Below are 17,752 nucleotides of genomic sequence, written 5' to 3' on the forward strand. Positions count from 1 at the left end.
TCACACCCACTATTCTCTTTGGTCACCACCCACAGCTAATGATCACAAGTGAATGTTGGAACATGTAAATTGACTAATTTGCCCTTTGGCTCAGCTGTAAATTTCCCCATGCTAGACCAGCAACCAAAAAACCCAGATAGACCAACCATACCCATTCAATTCTCAAATATTCTCTCTTGTGAGATGGGTAACTGACCCATCGCCATTTCCTCAGCTACATAACTTAATTGTACTGAGGTGGAGGCAGGTTTTACGTGACGACTAAGACAGGAGGTCCAAGAGCAACTAGCCAAAACAACTAAGACAGCTTCAGTGCTCCCAGCACCTTGGATCAACATGGATCAAGTTTTTACGGTAAAACACATCACATGCTTCTAAGATTTGTTCCCAAGATTGGTTGTGTTATCCAGAGGCAGTTTCTCCTGCATCAGTTGGCTCCACCCCCCTAGAAATCAAAGCCAACTTCAGAGGAACCAGACTAAATCTTTGTATTGAAGAAAGAAAATAAGTAGGATGGCTGGCCAGGCCAACCCCCGGGGGCCAGGTTACTTTAAATACTGAAAAAAACAAATAAAAGAAGCCAGAATGCTTTATTGTATTAAAAAGGTTAAATGGGTCACAGCAAGAAGGTCCCTGCTTTAAATCCTAGCAGGGGTCTTTCTGTGGAGTCTGGATGTTGAGCCTGTGCCTGCATGAGTTTTCTCCACAACCTCCGACTTCCTCCCGCAGCCCAGCAGTAGTACAGCCCAGCCCGTGTATGTCCGGCAGAGGTGTCAAAAGTATTCACATTCATTACTCAGGTAGAAGTATAGATACTAGAGTTTAAAAATACTCCTGTAGAAGTTGAAGTATCAACTCAAGTTTTTTACTCAAGTAAAAGTATAAAAGTACTGGTTTCAAAACTACTTAAAGTATAAAAGTAAAAGTAATGTAAGGGGGAAAAAAGCCATTAAGGACAAAAGCCATTGAAAATGAATGCATCTTAGTATAATGCAAATATATTAAAGAACCATATATGTGTACTATTGAGCATTAACATGTGTTTCAGAGAGCAGGAGATATGATGACTAGTTGTCTATAAGTATTGTAATGGTGCAAAAAGTCAAACTTCAGAGGCATGTTATCATTTATCCTAACCTTTATTGGAATGAACATCCAAGTTTAGTTGCAGGAATCTGAGGGAACGGATGTAAGAACAAAACTGGACAAGAACATCTGAAACAACCACAACCAAATTCACTCTATCCGGATGGAGCAATTTAACTGGATAGTTTTTTTTTTAAGGCCGAAATGAAATACAGTAACAAGGCTATTTTTAAATAATAATAATAATACATTTTATTTATATAGCGCTAAAAATGTAAGGAGTAAAAAGTACAGATAATTGCGTGAAAATACAAGGAGTAAAAGTAAAAAGTCGTCTGAAAAATAATTACTCCAGTGAAGTATGGATAACCAAAATTTCTACTTAAGTAAGGTAACGAAGTATTTGTACTTCGTTACTTGACGCCTCTGATGTCAGGTCACTTGCCTGTAGGAGTGTGTGTGTGGTTGTTGGACTAGTGACCTGCCTTTCACCTGTAGAGACCTGGGACAGACTTCAGCAGATCTCAAAACAGGAATAGACACGTACGCAGTACGCAGTACGCAGGTGACGCATGGATGGATGGACGGAAAAGGAACAAATATTTTTTTTTCCAGGAAAGACGCGCTTGATACAGTCATTGTACATTCAAGCAGAACTGAAACTGTAACACGCCGTGCAGGTTTTCTGATGTGCATGAGACTGATGAGGCTCGGCAAAACGTAATGGGGCTCCAGTTTAAACGCAGGGTCACAGGGGTCTGCTGGAGCTTATCCCAGCTCACTACGGGGGCAAGGCAGGGGTCCACCCCGGACAGGTCGCCAGTCCCTCCTATAATCTGTGTCAGAAATTGTGAAAGTATCCCTCCTCACGTGACAAGGATGCAGCACCCTAAATAGTAAAATCTGTAAATTCAACCATGTAATCCTTCATTTCGGGTCTAATGAAACTCTCTCCTTCTTATAATCAAGTTCTTGTGGTCCAATCAATCAGTCAAATATCTACATTATCATCTTGCTGATTCAAAGAACTGGCGTTTCTGATGTCTTCCTAAAAAAATCATTTTAACATAAAATGATTATGACGTGAAGACAAGCTTGCAGGATGTTACCTGCTTCAGTGAAAGTTTACCAAACATGACAACTGAGAAAATGATCCAAAACTTATGCTGCATATTTTTCATCATCTATAAAACTATAAAACCAGCCAGCCAAAAAAAAACAAAAAAACAACATAATTTTTAGACTCATCCTTTCAGCTTGCAGCTGAGTGATGAACTATTAATAATACGCCTTTAATTAGAAAGTGACAGATGAATTACAGTCTGAAGTAACTTCAGCTTTCATTGAGCATCAGTTTGAGGTGCTGGGCTATAATTATGAGCAGATATATTTGTGTATCCTTCCTCCACCTACTCGCCCTCCTACCTCGCTCATCCACCCGTCTGTTTATTGTCTCAGAGTCGGGCCAGATGGTCAAGAAGAAGAGCACCTCACCTTGCCAGACCCCAGCATAGGGAAAGATACAGGGGAGAGCACTTGGCCGCTTGACAAAGAACACTACGCTGCCTCCATCCAGGACCGAAATACACCCAACGCGCAGCACGCTGCTGAATCTTTGCCGGCTTTGTGAGAACCCAGATGGTGGAGGTTCACTATTTTACTTCTGTTCAGCAGAAAAAACATTTCCACGACGGAGAAATACTTTTTTTGTTGTTGAGGGGCTTTAAGAGAGCGAAAGCAAGCGATTGGCCTCATTCAGGAGTTGTCATTCATTAACTTTGAGCCAATGTAGCCTTTTTTCCCACAATCCACTGAGCAGCTTCACACAGAACTATTTCTAGCCACACAGACCGGCGGGGGTGATTTAAAGTAATTATAGACTGTTGTGTGAGAAGAAAACAATACACAGCCTCTGGATACGATTGGCTTAAAATAGCCTCCTTCATGGTGTGCGACAGCACGCCTGCTTGCTGAGGAAGGTGGGCGGAGATTTATGGGCCCGGGGGGGGGGGGCAAGGAGGGTAGAGCAAGCCAAGGTAAGGTGAGCGGGGGAGGACGGACGCAATGTCGGATGAAAAGGGAGAGAAAATGAATGAGTCACGGAGAGGTGACGGAGTGTACCAGAGCCGCCGTAGCAGGAGCACCAGCAGCACCGGTTAGGTGAAAAATGCAATCGAAAAATCCGTACCTGAGGACTGAAAGCACTAATGTGATTACTCAGAGGGCGTAATAAGTCACGGTGCTTTCCAACAACCTGTTGCACGCACATGACATGCTCCTAGTCATGTACAGGACTGTCTCAGAAAATTTGAATATTGTGATAAAGTTCTTTATTTTCTGTAATGCAATTAAAAAAACAAAAATATCATACATTCTGGATTCATTACAAATCAACTGAAATATTGCAAACCTTTTATTATTTTAATATTGCTGATTATGGCTTACAGTTTAAGATTAAGATTCCAAGAATATTCTATTTTTTTGAGATAGGATATTTGAGTTTTCTTAAGCTGTAAGCCATGATCAGCAATATTAAAATAATAAAATGCTTGCAATATTTCAGTTGATTTGTAATGAATCCAGAATGTATGACAATTTTGCATTACAGAAAATAAAGGACTTTATCACAATATTCTAATTTTCTGAGACAGTCCTGTATATGTGTAGGCTTTGCAGGGCTCTGAGCAGACATGATGCAACTCCAGTGATACCAGAATTACTTTTTATATATTTTACAGTCCCGTGATGGAAGTCGGACGTTTCTTTTCAACTATTAATTCAGTCACTTTCTGTCACATTGATTCTCTTTGACATAACTGTGTCTGGCTTGTTTAAAACGCAGTAAAAAAGATTAACTGCGGATGACTTAAAAGCCAGCGGAGGCTGTATCCTCACTGATCAGACCCAAGATAAGGCCGCCAGCGGGAAACGAGAAGGGGGGGGGGCTCGTTTGGCGAGACCCACCGCATCACGCGAGCTGGTGACCACACAGATCATCTCACATAATCTGGTGGAAATTCATAAACATATCAGCCATGAGAGCTCGTCATCATTAAAAATGCCTCCAATCAGTGGCTCATGTTTATTGTGATAACCATCACTTTTGTGGTTAAAGCCTTTTTGAAAGTGTGTTTTTCTATTAGGGACATTTTCAGTCATAAGTAGAATCAACACTTGCATGCGAGGGTTGGAGCAATATTGTCTACAACAGGCCAATGAATAAAAAGAACAAATAATTGATCAGTTCTTGGGGGTCTATTGTTTTTACCCATCGTAAAGGAGATTTCGAAAATGGCAATTGATGTTTGTAATGGTGATTTGGCTCTGTTCAAAATGATACTGATGGAGGAGGAGACTAGGAGGCAGAAGCTGGAAAAGCCCCACAGGATGTCCAGAGGACTGGAACTGGAACTGGAAGTACGAGGAAACGCATACATTGAGAGCAAAGAAATCAGGAAAAACACCAAGACTAGCTCGGACTAGCCCAAATCCAGAACTCATTACAGGTCAAAAGGTTTTCGAGGAACAAAGACAGGTGGAGGAGCTCCACTCTGTCGATAAATGAAAGAAAATAGTTTGAAAACTATATTCATGAAGACTCCAAGTTCCTTTTGTTCCTTTCATTTGCAATTGAGAATCAAAAATTAAAAAATGAAACAATTTGACTGGTTATTTGTTTTTGGTCCTGTGGCCCATTTTTCTATTTTGTATTTTTGGTCTGAGCCTAAAATAGAAAGTATCTAAAATAAGGCTCTTTTTTGTTTTTTGAGGTTTCTGATTCGAGTCACTCTGTCCATTTTTAATTGTGAATTTAAGACGGAAATGACGAATTCTACACAAATTATCAAGGAAAGACTGGAAGGGATGAGGAATTTTTCTCTTTCTGGATATAGGTGACGTGTTGGGACTGTGTTGAGAACTGATTTCATCAGTGGCTGTTAAAACTTTGTGGTTTATGATGTTAAGAACTACATAATAGAGTTGCGTTCAAAGATGCGACTTTAGACTACTGTTTTTTTTTTTTTTAAACCTTGTTCTGGAAGCAATGTCGGGTCAGCATCTGGGATAAGATAAGACGCACACGTCAGATGCGTTCTTGGAAGAAGTGGGCGCCGGCTGCTTTGGACCCGAAACAAAAAGGAGCATCCAGACTTAACAGTGACAGGTCCAGAGACCGGGTTCTGTGTCTGTGCTCTTGGGCTCATACGATGAGACTTTGGAGCAACATCTACGTCTTTTCACCAGCATGCAGCGTCGGACGTGGCCGAGGAAGCAGACGGTGCGGGTTCTGGTGGCCTCCCTCAAGTCCTGGCCTGTTCCCAACAGACAAAGTGTGGAGGGTTTTGAAGCCTGTGCTGCCGAATACCTTAGGAAGTGTTTGCAGAAAGAGCGGCACAAAAACAACAATTGAAGGAATGGATATTACCAACCGAAAATAACCATAAACAATCTTAGGTTCATACTTGTTTTTGTTTTTTTACAAGGAAATATAAGTGAAATTAAATGCAAGCGTCTCTGGATTTCTTTATTTCTTAACTTAGACTGTCTGTGTTTGTCTTCCTGTGTCGTTCAGGCAGAACAAAGACCAGGAGTTTCATCACTGAGGTCAGAAGCGCCCGCAGCTTCTTTCACTCTCGATATACGATGCTGGCTGATTGCATTATCTGCAGCAAATGGATTTAAAAGCTTTAGTTTATTGTGCCAGAGAAGGCAGCTGCCATAAACTGTTAGTGGTATGATAAACATGCAGGCACGCGGACACATAGGGATGGGAAGTGCATCCGAAGCGCAGGCAAACGCACAGTTTCTCTGTGAAACTGGAGCGCCGGTCTCTGACCGGCGTTTTCAAACACCATTAGCAGGAAAGTCATCCTTAATGAGGGTCAATTCTTGAGGGACGACTCTGCAAGCAAAGAGTCTAACGCAGGAGGCACTTTCGTGCTCAGTGGGAATAAAATATCATTAAAAAATAGGTTTTCATTGTTCTTTTTTTAAATAGAGGGAAACAAGCTTTATCCTGGTAATTTTTTTTCAAACTTGTTTTAAATCTATCTCACTTCATAATTTCTAGATCAGTGTTACGCAGTGCAGTTCAGTCAGAGTTGATAGTCTTTTTCTGGTAAGTGCGTTTAATGAGATCTAGAAAGGTGACGGTGGCTTGGGTCGTCCTCCGTAAGAGGCTTCTCCCATGGATTCGGGTCAGAACTATAAACCCAGCAGGAGATTTTCTAAGTCGATGGCAGCAGAAACTCTGACATCCACACCAAAACAAACCCCGTTTGTGTGTTTTGTGTTCCAAATGCCGACATATACCTAGGTACAAATACCTACAAGCGAGGCGTGACTGATCCTGCAGAGGCGGAGCATTGAGACTGAACTATGAGACGAAGAGAAGGCAAAAGAGACGCGGCGGCCCATGTGGACGAGTCTTCAAAAGGCTGTCTGGGTGCAGTTTTGTTGAGTTTGACGACCCACATGGAACAAATATCAGAAAATATAGTCAAAAGTGAGGTACTAACAAATGCAGCAGGGTGGGTTTTCATCGCTAACCTGGGGTTAGATGGATTATTGATGGAGAGTCTTTGACTCAGATAAAACATAGTAAAAGTAAAATCAAAATGACAAAAGTTGAATGTAAATAATTGCTATACATCCAATAAAATAGAATGAAATAAAAATGTGAAAGAGATTAACTTCCAGTGAGCTGTCCTTCGTGTAACATTGCACCGTTTTGGTGATTGATGGGGAGCTTTTCCATTATTTCTTCCACTATTTGATCCAAATGGTTTCTAAACAAGAGCAGGACACACTCCTGGTATAATGATAAAAATCATTAAGCCTCTGAGTGAACAATTATAAAATGTTCCTGTCTCTGTGGCGGGCTGCCGATCTGTGGTCCCAATGACAGCTGGGAAAGGCCCCGCCCCCCCCACGGTCCAGAATATGACTGAGGTCGGTGCAGATGAACGAATTAATGTTCCCAGATTTTTGCTTAAAGTCCAGATGCGAGCAGTATTTATAAACCCCTTGGTCTTCCTCGCGCTGAGATCGCCATGGAAACAAGATTCTGTTCAGTCAGCAGAGATGTAGGATGAAGGATTGTGGGAACTGAACCAACACAGACTGGCCAGCATTCAGCTGTCCAATGACACATTAAAAAAAATGTTCTCTCAGTTTCAACCAGAACGCAGGCGAACACAATACTTTAATGAAAAAAGAAAGCAGTTTAGTTCAGGAAAAATCGTATTTTGACTGATTTTAAAGACGATTCTGGACCATTTTGACACCTTAGAAGACTATTACAGTTACCTTTTCCTTATCTGAGGTGACTGAAAAGCAGCATGAATCCAAAAAAGAACAAAAGAAACAGAAAAAGATAAGCCCTTGGTTACTGGAGCCCCCTGTACGGGGCTCATGTGATTGGAGACCAGAGGCCTGAGAACAGGCTGGTGAGTAAAGGCATTTATTTAGGAACTAAAGCTAAAGATTAGAATTTTTTCCGGTGGAAAATGTGTATTTCCATAGTTAAAAAGTTTTTTTTTTGTCGTTTCTTATCATCCCAGAGGAGCCAATCTTCACTTGTGTTGTTGTCAAACATCTTGTGTTAAATCCTGAATCCTCTTTAGAAATGCTTCAGAACAGACAACCATTACATCTGCGTTACTTTTGGCACGTACAGCTCAGTTACAGTGTTGGTGACAGGCAGCTACGAGAGCGAGTGTTACGTCTTGAGCTGATGTGGTAAATGTGTTTTATGTGGCCCAGATGTCAGTAGCTGGCATTAACATGGGTCACAGCAACTGCAGCACGGGCCAGATGTGGCCTAAAAGTCCACAGGAAATGCCAATTCAGCCTGTCCGGTTGACACCACGTCTGGTTGAGCTAAAGTGTCCGACTTATCCTGCGGAAAAGCATTCATGGCAAAGGAATCAGTGGATTTGGGTCATGTTTGTGTTAGAGGTTCTGTACCATCCGGGGACGATACATCGTCACCTTCTCACCTTGCATGCAGAACTTGAGCTCTTTAACATCTGTGACGGTGCTGGCTGGCATCTTGTCTGCAACCTTCTTGCTCATGCGGTTATAGTTCCTCCTCTTCTTCGTCTCTCCCCACAGGTTGGAGCCGCCGTGCATGCTGGGAATGTTGAGCACAGCGATGCCCTCCAAGGAGGTGTTGCTGAGGTCCAGGATGATCCCGTCACACTGAGGAGAAAGACCAGCAGTTTTGTTCTGAACTCTGGGTCTCAGGCTGTAAACATGAAGCTCTTTTATTGGGATCAGTTTTGCAGGATTTATATTTAATTTATTTAGAGAACAAGCTCCAGCGTTAAACACAGATTTGCTTCAACGACAAGATTAATTTGGTCGTGATGCATTTCTTGGGCAGCGGCCAAAATAAACAGCCAAAAAACTCTTAACATCTACATGCACTGTGTGAAATTAACAGATATAAATACATTTCATTCGCCACTCAGGGGCCTGACTGATTTATTTAATGCTCCAAATCTGGGATCAACAAATAATTCAAACACTCTGAACGCTGTCAACAACACGCGGCCATGACTCAGCACGCGGCCGTGACTCAGCGTGTTCAGCTGAATCGAAGCGGCTGCACAAGTGGTGCCCAGCAAAGTATTAAAAAGCATCTTGTGTGTGTCTGCGTGTGAAGAAGACACATTTAAGTGGGTACAAGAAGCACTCTCAGTTGTTAGTGATGTTATGAGAGAGATTTGAAAGCCATAAACGCCTGTGAAATGATGTCATCACAGAATGAGATTACAACAAATGCAAATTCCAGTTCCACAGCAAATGTCCACAGATTAATCAACTAAATAATCTGGAGTGGACCAAAAATATCCATGTTACCTCAAGTCCTTTAGTAAAGAACAATTCAAGGTGCTTTACTTTTACGCTACTGATTTTCTGCACTGATGTCCTTTTTACGACAACAAGTTTAGACTCTGTGGCTTCCTGTGTTTGGCTCCTTCTCCTCAAACCTGACTCTTATCAATAAACGTGGATCGTCTTGAATCACAGCCTCAATCCAAAAGGGAAACATCAATGGAAGGTGATGCTTTTCTAAAACAGGTTTACTGTCAGAGTAAAGTTTCTTAGCTCTCACTGTTTGGCAGCTTGTGTTTTAGGCTCCTGAGAGCCTGAGAGCATTAATCTGGTGTGCTAAATAACTTGCGTCTGTGATAAATGGAGGTGAAAGCACAGATCACCTCTCTTCTGTCTCCTCTCACCTGGGTCTGGACGACGAGAGCAACTCACCTCGACTTCTATGCATTCGTTCAGTTTCTTGCAGGTGGCGGATATGGTCTCAGTGGTGCCAAACTCAAAGTACCAGAGTTTATTCTTCATTCTGCGAGAGAGAAAAGAAACAGAAGATGTAAGAAAAGAAAAGAAAAAAAAAATAACCAGCTCCGACTCAGCTTACATGAACAGTTTTATACACAGGGTGTAAAACTGAGTGCAGGACGGCAGTCATGTGACCTGGGAGGTCGTGGCTGCAGGGACAAGCGGGTTCAGTGGCAGCGACATTCCACAGCAGGTCAACCCAGCAAACCATCAGACTTCTGCTTCTGGCCCTCATTCCCAATAATAATGATGACAGTAAATGTTATAGTGATCCCCATCATTCAGAGCACAGTTTGCTTCTGACTCGCAGACAAATAACGTCAGACGAGACCCGACGGACGCCGTCTTGGTTGTGTTTGGATGTCCCTCTCTAACGGACAGGGGCTGTAAACACCACAGTCCAAGAGAGGTTTCTGGTTTCTGACTCACCTCAAAGGTGAGGGTTTCACCCGTCTTTTAAAGTGAACCTTGTTCAGTACTTTTTGATGGGTCTACATATTCAGAACAATAAACTGTTCACCAGAACCATCTTTACAGTGTATACAGTATCGGCAGAACAAGATGTGCTGAATGCAGGGGTGTCAAGTAACGAAGTACAAATACTTTGTTACCTTACTTAAGTAGAAATTTTGGTTATCTATACTTCACTGGAGTAATTATTTTTCAGACGGCTTTTTACTTTTACTCCTTACATTTTCACGCAATTATCTGTACTTTTTACTCCTTACATTTTAAAAACAGCCTGGTTACTCTATTTCATTTCGGACAAAAACTATCCAGTTAAATTGTTCCATCCGGATAGAGTGAATTTGGTTGTGGTTGTTTCAGATGTTCTTGTCCAGTTTTGTTCTTACATCCGTTGCCTCAGATTCCTGCAACTAAACTTGGATTTAACTTGGATAAATGATAACATGCCTCTGAAGTTTGACTTTTTGCACCATTACAATACTTATAGGCAACTAGTCATCATATCTCCTGCTCTCTGAAACACATGTTAATGCTCAATAGTACACATATATGGTTTTTTAATATATTTGCATTATACTAAGATGCATTCATTTTCAATGGCTTTTGTCCTTAATGGCTTTTTCCCCCCTTACATTACTTTTACTTTTATACTTTAAGTAGTTTTGAAACCAGTACTTTTATACTTTTACTTGAGTAAAAAACTTGAGTTGATACTTCAACTTCTACAGGAGTATTTTGAAACTTTAGTATCTATACTTCTACCTGAGTAATGAATGTGAATACTTTTGACACCTCTGGCTGCATGAAACCAATTTTTTTTTAAAAGAAGCAATATGTAAGATTGTAGGTTAAACTATCCCCCAAATAACCCAGGAAGTTATCTTACAAAAATGATGACTATGTATTTGGCTGCTGAAATATTTACTGAGTTAGCGTGCTAAATAACGAGCTTCAATCTGTTTAGTCTCGTAATACCAGTTCCAGCCATGTGTGGCGGTAGCAAGCAACATAGCGGGCACACAGCATAGGTGAACAGAGACAGCAAGGTTGAAGGTCTCGGGAAGAGAACTTTGACACCCCCAACTGCCAACCATCTCGTTTCCGGATTGAGTCTCCTGCAGAACTAAGATCCGTTTCAGTTCCTCGACTGACCGCTAGAGGCTGGCCCCCAAAAGTGAGGCAATCTCTATTGACCTCCATGTTAAAATGTCCAGCTTTAGAGCAGAAATAAACATATTTAAAGCCTGGTTCAAAAACAGTTCTGGTCTATATTGTTTGATTTCACAACCATGACAACCATGGGGGGGGTGGATCTTTTTGAACCACACCCAGAGAATTTTTATAAAGCAATACATTTCTTTCTAATATGGTTGATTGAGAGTTGGCACAGCCAATGGCGAGTTGGTATCACTTCCTCATCCATTCATCATGCTACCGCGGTTAGCGAGGCAACAACCTGTTTGAATTAACTCAGTGCCAGCTAAACCCGACTGTCATTTTGGTTTCAACATTTTAAATGGTATATCCTGCTGGAAACGTCCTACGGCACCTCAGCAATATTTCAACTGGGTTCAGCTGAAGGAGCTGGGAACCAATGCTAACTTTGATTGACAAGCAGTGGCCGTGTTCCCATCACCTCGAGCAACATGACTGCACCCTGTCCGAAGCGATGGCAAGAAAAGAAGAGTCTAACTGAGAAATCTGATTGCCTTCTCGCGTTGAGGTTTAGATTTCTTGGCTACAGATTCTCTGTTTTGGTTCTCAGATTTTGGGTTTTGAGTCGCATTACAAAGACGCAATGTAATAATTGATAAGGAGGAGCTGTGCACGTTTTCGTTTCTCACACCAAGGAATACCAACTCACTTTGCACAGCTATATCGCCCCCATTGGGACTGGAGTGTGGAGTATGAATTTGATTTTTGGTTTCACATCACACATTGCGCCTCTAAAGGGGCTCTGTTAAATTAAACAAGGTTAAAGTCTACTACAGACTGGAGTTGCTTTTGGAGGCTCTGGAAGCCACTCTAGGGTTGGCCGTGTAGTATTGGAGTTAGTGGCCCTCCAATGACTTGAAAAGGTTGTCAGAATGATCCACAGCCCCGTCACATGTCCCTAGGCGGGACACTGAACCCCATGCAGCCCCCACTGCCCCACTTACTCATAGTGATGGTCCCAAACTCAGATAAACAGGAAAGGTATTGTGAGAAAGGGCCTCCGACGTTAGTAAAACCTATAACCTACCAATATTCTGAACATGACCCACAATGAGGATCAACGTACAAAGTATTCTGATTTAAAATAATCTGGTTTATGGGGCTGTTTACACCAGACAGCCTACAAACTTTCCACAGCAGTGGACACCCATCCATCTGTCCATCAGCAATAGCAACTTGCTCCTAATCAGGGTCGTAGAGGAACCTCTCTCAACCCGATTTGGACAAAAAGCAGGAGTACACCCTAGATAGGTCACCAGTCCATTGCAGGGCCACATACTGTGAGAGGAAGCTGGGGTAACCAGAGAAAAGCCATGCAGACACGGGGACAATGTACCACCTCCACACAGAGAGGAACAACCAGGTGACACGTTCATTTTTTACTAGAACTTATTCAGAAGACTTGTACGGACTTCTGGCACATTGAGGAGCACAAAAAGGAGAAAGGGAGGGAACAATGCGCCTTCATGGGATCAAAGCGAATGCACAGCCGAAGAGTGGAGGTGGAGTTAAGAGGGGATCTCCAGTACTTGTGACAAATATGTCAGGATTTTATGATTTTATAATGTGTTTTTAAGCTCTGAGTAAGTTTTGATTTCAGTGTGGCTTTTCCAGACCAAATACAAGTTGCTGACAGATCAACCTAAGCAGGTGACCTCGAGGATTTTCATCAAAGATGCTGTTTGTAAGCTAAACAGGAAAAAAAAGATTTTTTTTCCCATTTTGTTTGTTTTCTCTTTGAAGAATATGGCGACAAATTGCTGTAGCTGCGACTACGGTTTATTGGCATGTGAATGCACTGCTGTCACTATCAATAAAGCTGTTGACACAACAGCTGTGCACAATGTGGGCGTACCAGCACCAAAGTTAGGTGCGACCTAGTGTTAACAAGAAGCGACGCCATTCAAAGAAGCGATCAAAGACTTTCAAAGGTGTTGCATAATAAAGTCACAGTGGAGAAATAGCGTCACAAACTGAAACACAAGCTTATAAACCATTGGTGTGGTTTATTTTATCCAAAATGTAAGTGAAATGTCTTCTTTCAACACTCTTGTTCACATGTTTTTTCCTGCTGCTAATTGGTTTTCTGTCTGTTTCACCTTAATGCCTCCCCAGAAACCTTGGCTGCTGTCAAATCAGGGGATTATGAGTGTATTTGAGATCACAATTAGGAGCAGTTGTGATGCTCCACCAGCCGAGCTGCCTAACCTCGTTAAGCCCCTTCCACTTGAGACGGCCTGTAAAAAATGCAATTAACTCATGTCTTTTTCCTCCGTCTCTTATGAACATAGGGTGCAACAGGGAGGTTTCGCTAAGCCTTTCCGCCATTATTCCCATGTTTCGGCACAAAAAAAAAAAAAATAATGCAGCCCTGAAACAATCTAAAAGATACAGTGTTGAGAAAGGATGCTTTAATCTCCCCTTTAATAGTCCCCTGTCTGGAGGCCTTGGACTGTGGTCCACAGCAGAGTTTAAAGCCCCAACACCAGATTCCCATAAAGGGGAAGTACTTAAAAATCTCAGCTCTGCAGATTACAGTTGCTTCTGAGGAAAATATATTTCTTTCAAAAACCTGGTGGAGATCACAGAACTGCACAGCAGTGATGCTGCGAATGCTGTGAAAGTGGAACTATGTTGTGAAAACACAGCTGAAGGACCTCACCCCTGCACCGGGGCTCGCTCTGTGGTGCCCCTCCCCCTCGGAACAGATAAGCATCCCCGCTGTGAGCGCTGACCCGATGACCCCAACAGCTCCTTTAACCCCATCCTCTCCTCGTGCTATGAAATGGGGACATTAGTCAGTAACATTAATCACAACAACCAGTTAACCATTAGTTAGAGGTCAGAGGTTTCTCTGGTCCCCAGGGCATCTATCTGGGTGTCTGAAATGCCTCCCAACTCACATCAGAGACCCAGATCAGAGTAGATTCATCAAGCCACCCAGCTTTACATCGTCATCGCTGCATTTGTGTTGCGTGATTTACAAATACATTTTGCCTGAAACAACTTCCTTTAGTGTTTGTGTCCGTCAGGTCACCTCTGACATATTCATCCCTTTGGAAAAGTTCGGTTGCATTTTGGTCAGGAACAAAATGCTCTCTCATTGGCTGTAGCTCAAACAGGGGTTCCCCTGATAGCGCCAGATGTGACGCATCGGAAAAAGACAAGAGACCTACAACTGTTCACACAAAAGCTATACAGGACTGTCTCAGAAAATTAGAATATTGTGATAAAGTTCTTTATTTCTGTAATGCAATTAAAAAAACAAAAATGTCATACATTCTGGATTCATTAAAAATCAACTGAAATATTGCAAGCCTTTTATTATTTTAATATTGCTGATTATGGTTTACAGTTTAAGATTAAGATTCCCAAAATATTCAAATATTTTTAGATAGGATATTTGAGTTTTCTTAAACCATGATCAGCAATATTAAAATAATAAAAGGCTTGCAATATTTCAGTTGATTTGTAATGAATCCAGAATGTATGACATTTTTGCATTACAGAAAATAAAGGACTTTATCACAATATTCTAATTTTCTGAGACAGTCCTGTATATGTAAAAAACATCCTGGCTCAAGCGCAAAACCGCACAGAACCCTCAAGCTCCCAGAGCTTCGGTGGACGACCCGAGCTTGAACAAGGGCTTGAGGGTTCTGTGCGGTTTTGGCAGTTCCTAGGACTGCGCTCATCTGGACCAAGATCTCTGATGTTGTTTCTGGGATCTGCTGGAGCCCCCCCCCCCCAGTTTGGAGGACGCAGCTTCACCTTCTCCATCTCTTCATCCAGCCATGGGTATTTCTCCAATATATCTTGTGTTGCCTCTTGACACAACGGTGACTCCCAAAGAACCAGATTGTATTTCTGCCCCGCGAGAGGAAACTAAAGATTTTGACCTGAAGAATCCAATGACATGTTTGTGTCTTTTCTGGGGCTGAAATGATGAAGCATTTTGAATTTGAAAAAGCTATTTTCCTGACTCCCACCAAGGTTTTCACCATGGCAACCTGGCAAGTCGTTTGATTTAATGTTAATATGAAACACTGATTAGTCTCAAGGTAACAGTGTCACTACACAAAGTGTCTTTTCATGTGACCCTGAAAAGTCATTTTTACATTCTTTGTCACGACCAAATGTTAATTGGTTCTTTAGGGAAAAACATAACCTTTATCTTTGCACGGACTATACCCAAACAAGACTACTTTTCTGTTCATCCATTAGGGTCATGACGGTGCTGATATCTGATCCCCGCTAATCAACTTGATCAATGACCCACAGTGTTGACGATTTGTTCTTTTAAAGACTGACAAAGCAACTTAAAAAAGAGCTCATGGTGACTAAATGTATCAACAAAAATGAGTTTTGCCCTATTCTGAACATTTAAAAGGTAATACTGTCATTCTCAATTCTCTTAATATGAGCACAATTACTATCACTGAAATCTCTCTGTTGTTAGTTTTCTGTAGAGAGGAAGGCCTTAAGTCGGATTATGTATCAGAGTTTTTAGTCTTAATATCTTCATGGTCATTCAAAGGCAAGACCTGTTTCTAGAAATCGCTCCGTCTTGGTTGAATTATGATTGGTTCAGTTTGTTCAACAGCAGCACGAATGGCTGTGAACGGGAGGGGCACTGGACCATTTCATGAAACAGAATATTATTGAAAGCGTATTTACTGTAGTCTCTGTACGTGCCATGTAGTTTGAAAACCTTGTGCCCTGCTTGGACACACTTTTTCACAAATTCCTAAGGTCTTAAATAAAACGTCATGACGTTTTCTCTCCAGATTTCCACAACCCAGTTCAGAGGAACAGTCAATACAGCAGTAAATGATGTGAACTCGGGTGTTGAGGACAAGATAGGGAGGTTGGATAAATCTTTTCAGAGATGGGTCTGTGATGTCACAGAACCCTGCAAGTCTCAAATGGCACAACATTATTATTTCTACTGCTGTATTAGAGTTTTATGATTTGTCATACATGCACTTTATTGCACCCTTTATCTTTAGGCAGTTTAACTACATACACTCACTGGTTCATCCCTCGTGTATCTGGATTGCTGAGATTCTCGTTTCACTGAGTCGCGTGTGCCTTCTTCCATTTTGCAATAAAGACGCAACTTCTGAGCTTTGTTTTTTATTTTGCCCCAGGATGTTAAAACGCCGACTGACCCAACCATTTCACCAGAAACCATAATGAGAGTTGTCAGCCAATACCAAAATATATTTAGTAGTATGTGTCATTTGTGCTATTCACTGACATTTTCCGTCTGGATTTGAACGGCCCGAGGATAAAACCAGAGAGGAGCAGACCTTCATAATCCTCTCATCATGACCTTGGGGGGACATTCCTGCAAAAGTGGGTCGTTTTCCATGAAACCGCTCATATAGCTGGCTCTGTGAGTGCACGCTAATAGAGCACGATGCAGAGAGATGGTGAACCTGTGTCTGCGTCTACCCACCCCTGCCCCCTCCAAGTATTATTCTTGAGTTAGTCATCTGGTTGGTTCCAAAAACGATGCCGCGTTCAGGTCCCTCGGTCACGCTAAACGTCAGCGCGAGTCTGAGTGAAATGCTGCAGCATGTACGAGGTTAAACGCACCAAGAGAAGAAGAAACCTTCCAAGATCACTTCCTTAAACAGCTCAAAGATCAAATGACAACATGAACAGACGTTACATCCAGTCAAGCTAGATCGCCATCCTCCTACCATTCTGCGGGGAAAAATTGTAGACTTTATAAGAACTGAACAAACCGTTAGGGACATCCCCAAAAGGTTTTGGGACAATGGGAAAATGAGCGTAACAAACATTACCACCCAACCTGACACACTAGCTAATTAGCCGGAGACTATGCAAGGCTTGAATCAAGCCTACTGGAGTTTTTTTTTCTTCTGTGCTGGAAGTTCTTTTACCGTTGATCCTGAAGACTTCGTCATTTCAAATGTAGCATCACTTCAGCTGCGTCTTGACTGAATCTGTCCATGCATCCTCATTTCTGATGTAGATGCTGAAATGACCTTTGAAACGAGTACTGTCGGAGCTGAAACAAAGGCCTTCGCCCCTGGACCACCTGAAACTAACCGAGAGCCGGTGGCTTCAGTCTGGTACAATTAACAGCACAACCAGCAGTATTACATTACAGCTCAGGTGCTAAGTGCTAAGTAGCTACAATGATGACTTTAATATGTCAAATGTGCACTGGCGACATGTCCGGACTGCACCCTGCCTCCTGCCCGACTGACAGTCGGGGTAACCTCCACCCCACACCTGACACCCACCTTGCAGGTAGAGAGAGAAGCTATAAAAATGTTGTGAAATGAATGCTGGGCAGCATTTTAGCATTTCAAGAAAAAACAAACAGCTGATTTTAGATTTGATTGCAAAAGCAAGCTGATAAAGTAAGTACTAATGAAAAGAAAAAAACACCTGGATGTTACATCTTGCTATGTATCAATGTTCTCCGGTTCTTGGGTTCCCCATAGTGGCAACAGGTCGGTGACCGGAGTGTTCTTATAAGAATAGCATCTCAGTGAGGCAGAATTTCTCAGAGGTGAAGATGGGCAGAGGTTTATAAATGAGGTCAAGATGTCTGTAGAGGTGATGATACAATCTTCCGCAATGT

The 17,752-nt window shown here is 42.0% G+C and overlaps 1 protein-coding gene across 3 annotated transcripts in view; it reads right to left on the reverse strand.

Moving 5' to 3' along the window:
* The window catches only part of LOC133445751 (diacylglycerol kinase beta), a 123,317-nt gene that overhangs the window by 17,793 nt on the left and 87,772 nt on the right, over positions 1–17,752 (reverse strand). For all 3 annotated transcript variants that reach the window (XM_061723164.1, XM_061723165.1, XM_061723163.1), the window contains 2 exons: positions 9,361–9,451; positions 8,088–8,289 (listed from right to left, as the gene is read on the reverse strand). In XM_061723164.1, coding sequence (XP_061579148.1) covers positions 8,088–8,289; positions 9,361–9,451 — 293 coding nt within the window. The remainder of the gene's footprint in view (positions 1–8,087; positions 8,290–9,360; positions 9,452–17,752) is intronic.

Source organism: Cololabis saira, chromosome 6 (assembly GCF_033807715.1).
Source record: "Cololabis saira isolate AMF1-May2022 chromosome 6, fColSai1.1, whole genome shotgun sequence".
In the NCBI taxonomy this organism is placed as follows: domain Eukaryota; kingdom Metazoa; phylum Chordata; class Actinopteri; order Beloniformes; family Belonidae; genus Cololabis; species Cololabis saira.